General features: G+C 42.1%; 1 protein-coding gene across 1 annotated transcript; it reads left to right on the plus strand.

Annotated features, from left to right (window-relative positions):
• The first annotated feature begins 1244 nt into the window (after window positions 1–1244).
• LOC137654153 (protein FAM200C-like) lies at window positions 1245–1841 on the plus strand. Its single transcript, XM_068387793.1, has one exon. It carries the CDS (start codon window positions 1245–1247, stop codon window positions 1839–1841), a length of 597 nt encoding a protein of 198 aa, XP_068243894.1.
• Window positions 1842–8169: the final 6328 nt, after the last annotated feature.

The raw sequence follows: 8169 nt of genomic DNA on the forward strand, positions 1-8169 counted from the left end.
GCATATTAAAATTCGGGTCAACTCATTGTGATACAGGAGACGTTACGTCTATCACGAGTTCGCTATCCACACCGCTTAAAGAATGTGCAGAGCGTCCAGAGAGTGATAACCAATCTGACGGTGGAGGAGGAGCAAGAACCGAGGACATGCCCGGTTCAGACAACTGACCAGCAACTGGGAGTGCTGGACGTTTCTTGATAGTATTCGACGTCCTTAAAGGACGTTTGGCAGGAGAGCTCTCTTCGGTAGAAGGAAAATGCTCCGGACTGCTCCAATGGCTACAACCAGGAGCTTGCGGTGTCATGATAGGTCGCTGATCGACCTTGTCCATCTTCCTCTTCAGAGGTCTGGAAGCTTGACGCCAGCCCCATTAGGGTGCTGCGTCATCCGAAGATGATGAAAACACTTTTACCTCACCTTTCCTATGGTGAGGGCGAACGTCCTGGGAAACGTCAACAGGACCACTCGAGGGAACGTCTGCTCGGGAAATAAAGCCTCTCGTTTCCTTTCGTCGTTCGACATTCCTTCTCCCAGGGGTTGGGGAGCTTGGAAGAGGTCTAAGACTGGGAGAACAACAGGCCCGAGCAGGCACACCCTCCACTGCGCTAAATAAATTCACTGTACTTTTAGCACTGTCAGATTTAAATTGCTTTACATTGGATATCAATTGAGTTCTGTCCGCAGCAAGCGATTCAACCATCACGCCCAGAGCTTGAATAGCCACCATCATATCCTTTAGCGTAGATTCATTAGCAGTAACAGTAGTGGGATCTGAAACTACCACTACAGGGTAAGGATTAGGTTCGGTGACACGGGAAGAGGAAAAGTCTCTGGAAGAACGAAAAGAACTTCATCTAAGCCTATCTCTCTCAAGTTTACGAGTGTAGCGGTCAAACTCTAGCCCAGTGGTTCTTAACCTGGGGGTTGTGACCCCTGGGGGGGGGGGGGGTCGTTTGGGATTTCTTAAGGGGTCACAAAGGGTTCTGGAGAATAATTTATTTTTCATATACATTATATACGTATTTGAAATAGCCAGTAGGGCTTTTACCAGTTTGATGAGTACAACACTGGTCACAAGTTGGGTGGTCTGCTGCACATTAACCATAGCCAGTGTTACCAAAATAGCGTTAAATTACCATTATAGCTCAATCGGATACTTCTCCAAGTCATGTGATACGTGAGGTGAATAACGTGATATCTCTGACGCCCTGCCATTGAATACTTCAATCCAAGGAAACGTTACAATGATGCACACAGCTCGGGACAAAGTGGCAGCGTTCAAGTCTAAGATTCAACTTTACCAGAAAAGAGTTCAGGACGGTGACATCACTTTCTTCACGGAGATGATGACTCTCCTGGGTTCTATGCCAGATGCTGAATGTAGTTTCCGTGAGGAAATCTCCACTCATCTTTTGGCAGTAAATGACGCCATCGAAAGTTACTTTCCAGGACTAAACGACCGCTGTACTGATGCGTGGATCTATAGACCCTTTTCAGTAAAGGATAGTGCCATCAGTGATACTGATGTTGCTGTTAAGGTAGAATTTTATCAAATTCGTGAGGATTCTCAGCTTAAAGTCGATTTTGCCGAACAAGAGCTCCCAACATTTTGGGCAAAAGTGAAGGACTACTGTCCTATTCTCTCGATGCGTGCATTAACCATGTTCATTCAGTCATCGTTAACCTACCGGTGCGAGGTTGGATTCTCAGCAATGGTTGCACTGAAAACGAAGGCACGCAATTGGCTTGTCATCGATGCTGACACGAGGTGTTGCCTATCGAACACTGGTCCTCGCTTTGATAGACTTATGGCTGCAAAACAATTTCAACCATCACACTGAGGGAATGAGAAGTAGGTGCTAGGTTTTGTATGGTGTTGAATAGTTCTTTGGAATTGATAATTTTATGGTATTGGTAGAGGCTATGTAAGTGGAATTTTTCAAGGTTTTTGTTCTGTGGTGTTTCCAAAAAAATTGTATAGGAGTAAACCATTTTGTATGATGTTGAATAGTTCTTTGGAATTGATAATTTTATGGCATTTGTGGAGGCTATGTAAGTGGAATTTTTCAAGGTTTTTGTTCTGTGGTGTTTCCAATAAAATTGTATAGGAGTAAACCATTTTGTATGATGTTGAATAGTTCTTTAGAATTGATAATTTTATGGCATTTGTGGAGGCTATGTAAGTGGAATTTTTCAAGGTTTTTGTTCTGTGGTGTTTCCAATAAAATTGTATAGGAGTAAACCATTTTGTATGATGTTGAATAGTTCTTTAGAATTGATAATTTTATGGCATTTGTGGAGGCTATGTAAGTGGAATTTTTCAAGGTTTTTGTTCTGTGGTGTTTCCAATAAAATTGTATATGAGTAAACCTTTTTGTATGATGTTGAATAGTTCTTTAGAATTGATAATTTTATGGCATTTGTGGAGGCTATGTAAGTGGAATTTTCCAAGGTTTTTGTTCTGTGGTGTTTCCAATACAATTGTATAGGAGTAAACCATGGTCTTCCTGTAATTTTTTTTACTTGACCCTTTGACAAGGTTCATTATTCCCAAATCTATTATAGGGGATCATAATAATACTCTGATTAGTCCCGAGGGTCATGGGATGAAAAAGGTTAAGAACCACTGCTCTAGCCACTCATTCTCAGATAAAAGAATGCATTCGTCGCAACGATCCCCCAACTCACATACTTTACCTCTGCATTTTATGCAAATAGAGTGGGGATCAATAGAGGCTTAAGCAAGCCGGGTCTAACACCCACTCTCACACATTCTATAAGTTGAAGGGGCATCGGCCATTTTGAATATTTATAAGAGAGATCAAACAAGCAGGGATCAAAATATCAAAATCCAAAAGTAATACAAGAATATCCAAAAGAAAATCCAAACGAGCGAGAGTCAAAACCAAATTATTGTACATCACCAATGTAAACTGCAATAAATCAGGTAAATAGCAAGTATAAATATCCAACGATGTCGCCGGTTGCGGCGGCAGGGAAGATCTGAGGAATCATGGAATGGTTCCAGGTACCTTGCTAGAGGGCGCACAGGTGGTGTACCTGGCTACCCAATCGACGATTGGCGCGAGTTTTGAAATTTCTGCCGTAAGCAGATGTTTAAAAATAGCATTTATAGAAAATATCTAACAGAGGGCAGTACAAAAATTTTAGTGATGAGTCACGTAATATCAAGGCTTGATTATTGCAATTCTCTGTACTATAAATTGCCCAATACACTACTAAGAAAGCTTCAAAATGTGCAAAACCAGGCGGCTAGACTGATAAAAGGCATTAAATTTCGGGAGAGAATAACTCCTGCACTGATCGATCTACATTGGTTACCTGTTAAGGCTAGAATTGAATTTAAGATTTTTTTATTGACTTACAAGGCACTTACAAGTGATAAACCTAAATATCTTTGTGATTGCTTGGTCCCCTACCCTCAAGCTACTAGCGCTGCTGTAAGAGTTAGACATGCTGATGACCCATATAGACTATTCAAAATTAGTGTAAATCATGCAATAGGAGAAAGAACTTTTTGTTATGCAGCACCGAGCACCGAGACTCTTCAATGACCTTCCACTTGATGTCAAGAGTAGCAAAGATGTGGCAACTTTCAAGAAAAACCTGAAGACTTATCTCTTTGGAAAGTGTTATAATACTGATCAGAAAACTATTAAGCCTAAATACAAATGCTAGCGAATAACTGAAAAGATACAGAGCAAAATATAAACTGGAAAGAAATTATTTTCACACATCAAGGCCCGCCTGAACAGACTTTTAGTGTGTGATGGAGGGCGAGAAATAAACCCCTAAAAGTAAAAGAAAAAGGTTGAGAAGAAGGTTGCAAGAAAGGCAGTTGGAACGAAGGCTCAATAGAAGGATAAAAAGATGGTTCAAGTAGGAGCCACAGGGATACTGTTAAATTCCTTAACTCATACCTTTAGTGCATTGCATGAGGTGCATTAACGGCAGTGTCCCTCGAAGGACATAGACCGAATAACAGAGCAAACACTGGAGTAAAAAAGTGAAAGCACGACATTAATGCAGAAATCTGTCAAAAAATCCATTAATTCTTTGAATGAAAATTGAGACATTGAAATAAAGTGGAGGCAATTCAATCTCGTCAACTATCCCTATATTATGATATTACTTTCGCTTTTTCTCAAGGTGCCAAGTATGAAGTTAGAAAAGACTGTAAACTTCATATTTTATATAGTGACAAGTATAGCATTCAAGGGGTGAAAACAGTCACTTGTAATTTTACACCATTTAGGAGTTGCATATACTGAGACCAGCTTCTTTGAACTACATAATTTGGGAAACCGTTTCTTATTTGAATTCAAGCGTTAATAATGGAAAGATTTTTTTTAAATACCAACTATCAATGGTTTGGTGACTAATTAGCTTAATGACTGAACATCTCAAAATAAATCTTTCCCTTATGACTCCTCTTGAAAGCATAAGGGATATTTAAACATTAAGAGACCAGAAAGAATTATAAAAATTTCCTTTACATAACATGTTCTGAGGCAAATTTTTCATATGGGTACCCTAATTCCATGTTTCCCTACCTACAGATACTCGACTATTTACTACTGTCACATAACAGCAACCACTTGAAAAAAAAATGCTGAATTCATGTATTAATGAATACATCTTTACAGTAATAGAATTACGGCACAATACAATACATGCGTGCATCAAATGTTCATACGGCGGCCTCTTACGGGACCTGAGAACTTTGGTGATGTGCCATGCAAGTAGCTTGAGATCCTTGCTCCATAGACCTCGACCACCCATTGCCTATGAAATCGACCCAGGACATACTCAAGCCACGAAAAACAACGACAACAATAGCAACAAGAACATTGCAGAAGAAGAAATCAACAGGGTAAATGACACCGGCAACGTATAGACCGAAATCGGAAGAAAATGAAGACACCTCACCATTCCCAGAGACAGACCAGCGATCTGCCACCCTCACCTAAGCTCATCAGCAGCACCTCAACCCGTCAGAATAAATTCAAACTGATTCAAAGGGAAAATTCGACCTCCTACGCTGCTATGGCGAAGCAGAACCCTTACCTGAAGATGAACATCTAATCAAACCTCCGAGAAGAGCTCATCATTGCTGCCTTGGACAAGGAAATCTTCGACTTTCTCGGGCAGCAAGTCAGGGTTGTGGTGGCTTGGTGGTAGTGTCCTTGCCTGGTGATTGCCAGACTTGGATTGGAGTCCCGCTCAAACTTGTTAGTTCATTTGGTCGCTGCAACCTCACCATCCTTGTGACCTAAGGATGGAGGGCTTGGAGGAGCCGATAGGTCTATCTGCTGAGTCATCAGCAGCCATTGCCTTACCTTCCTTGGTCCTAGCTTGGGTGGAGAGAGGGCTTGGGCACTGATCATATGTATATATAGTCAGTCTCTAGGGCATTGTCCTGCTTGATAGGGCAATGTCATCTTTAAACCTCTGAGAAACCATGACCATCATTATCTGCTATGACCTGAATCTACCTCTGGAACCTGTTCTGGACCACCCAGCGATTGTCTCGGCCAAGGGATGAGCAGAGAAAGCAGGAAGATCTCACAACCTAGAGGTCGTCTTCAAGGGACAACAACCACAAAGGATCTACTTTGGCAACTGGGGAACTTTCGCCACGGATCAGTACTTCCCTGAATTCCTCAGAAGCTTCAGGTGTCAGAAGTTTGGCCACCACAAGAGCCGTTGCACAGGCCATGAGTTCTGTGCAGTGTGCAACAGCAGATGACACCCCACCAGTGTCTGCTACTCTAGGTTCGATGCTGGAGAACCGATCAACACCAGATGCCTTAACTTCTATGGCCCCCTCCATGCATGGCAGAAGAGATGTCCAGCCAGCCTCCAAAGGATCATTGATCTTCAGGGAAGTGATAGACATTACAACATCAACCCTCCTGCTACTAACCACACCTCTCCCCCTACCAACCAAACCCTTCCTCAACCAAACCCTCCTCCAAATAGGACTGTAATTCCTGAAATTTCCTCTCCCCTTCCAGTTCCCTCCCGAGCACCCAATCCTCAACTAAGAGCTACTTCAAAGTCACAACGTCCCCCCAGCCGCACTCCCACTTCACCTTCAAGACCAACCTCTCCCTTTGTCCCTGCCACTCCTTTTGAAAACTGCCCACAGTCCACCTCACCAAAGGCCTACAACCTAGTTACCCGAACAAAGTTATTAAGAGAATACCCCTCACAACAACACCAAAGTGAAAATACTCCAATGGAACGCCTCCAGACTAAGAAACAAGCTTGCTTTCTTGTAATCTCAAACCTCAGTGCAAAATCCGGACATTATTGTGCTACAGGAAACACTATTATGTGAGAACATGACAAAAGCGTAGGTAATTTGTATTTTTCCTAACTATACAAACCTTAGCTATTTAATATGGGTTATTACTTTCGGCGTAGCTGAAATGACGAGCCATTAGAATTTTAACGAGGGTTTACTACCCCAGCGCTAGTTAGCGGGGGGTAGGGAGGGTAGCTTGCTACCCGCCCCCCCCCCCACACACACACACATCTGTGCTTGAGCTCACTTTGCTTAGAGGTAGGATTTCAAGGGGGATATGGCTGGCGGGCAAGTTTGATTAAATAGCTAAGGTTTGTATAGTTAGGAAAAATACAAATTACCTACGAATTTGTCATTTGTTCCATAACTGAAATACAAACCACGCTATTTAATATGGGTGATTCACCCGTTAGGAAGGGTGGAAAGTCCCAGCCAGTACTGGCTTTTGGCTTTGCCCAGGGACTCAGTATCTGAGTGTGTCAGCAGTCAACAATAAGAAGTCCCTGCACCTTGTTAGATGCTATATCTTCTACGTCTCGATTAAAAAGTAGTTTCAAGTGCTTGGTCAAATAGAAAGCACATGCCTCTAATAGTTAATACAAATAGAAATACGCCCTTTCAGGTGAAAGATAGTAATCAAACAAATAGGACTATGTTACGAAATCAGAGTAGATTAAGGGTTGAGAATGGTGATCCTCCTTATTCTCAAATAAACTTCAATGCCAGACACAGGTTCCCTGACACACGCATTTATAATAGAGGACATGGTGATCACCGTAGGGAAAATAATTATAGGCTACAAAATTGCGAAGCTCATTATAAACCTTATTACCAGCAAAATGGCAATAGTTTCATGAACAGAAATAGAAAAGGGTGCTTTAACTGTGGTGAATTCAACCATGTTCAATCCAACTGTAGATTTGACCATAAAATAAAATGTAATGTATGTCAGGAATATGGACATAAGAGTAGACTTTGCACCAAATATTATCATAATTATCAGATGACAGTGCCGCACAGAGTAATCACCTGAAAATGTTTTATATTAATGCTCAATCTTTATTATGTCACACACACGAAATAGAGCTTTTGGTAACACAACACAATTTGATGTATTGTGCATAAGTGAAACATGGTTATCTTCGAATATGATTGATGATTTCTCTAATATATCATCATATAATTTATACAGAGGGGACCACGGCAGAGGTGGTGGGGTGTGTGTATGTAATGGCCCTGTCACACCTTGACGATTCAGCCAGCGTATGCCGACGTATCAGAATTTCCCTAAAACGCTGGCATACGCTGAATTATCGAATTTTTTTTCAATTTTGGGCGTATACATAGCGTATTCATAACGAGTTGGACGTATACATAACGTATCAGTAAATTATATAGAACGTTTCGATAACTTATAGATAACTTATTCCAACGAATGCCTAGCCTGTTGCCCGCGTAAACAACTTATGCCCAACGATAGTCTAACTTATGCATAGCGTGCAGCAGCGTATTGCCGACGATCACGTGTCGTAGTCTATAAAAAGGCTGCCGCTCGACGTTTCAAATCATAACTGCACTAGACATTGCAGTACCAACATCAGCGTCATGCCAAAGAAAAGTGCGAGGAACGCTGCCAAGAAATCTCCTGGCCGTGGCCGTGGGCGTGGACGTGAACGGAAGGAGGATCCATCATCACCTACACCCTCACCCTCACGCTCACCCTCTGATGGAGATGATGCTTGTTCTAACGCCTCTCTGGCATCGTCAGTGGCGTCGGTAGCTGCGTCCCAGGCCTCCACCTCCTCTCACCCAACCCTTGCCAAGAAGATGAGGGCCAA

This window comes from Palaemon carinicauda, chromosome 15 (assembly GCF_036898095.1).
Source record: "Palaemon carinicauda isolate YSFRI2023 chromosome 15, ASM3689809v2, whole genome shotgun sequence".
NCBI classification, from domain to species: Eukaryota; Metazoa; Arthropoda; class Malacostraca; order Decapoda; family Palaemonidae; genus Palaemon; species Palaemon carinicauda.

Bases quoted from the DNA above. Each gene is read 5' to 3' on its own strand.
- LOC137654153 (XM_068387793.1), top strand. From the start codon at position 1,245: ATGATGCACACAGCTCGGGACAAAGTGGCAGCGTTCAAGTCTAAGATT.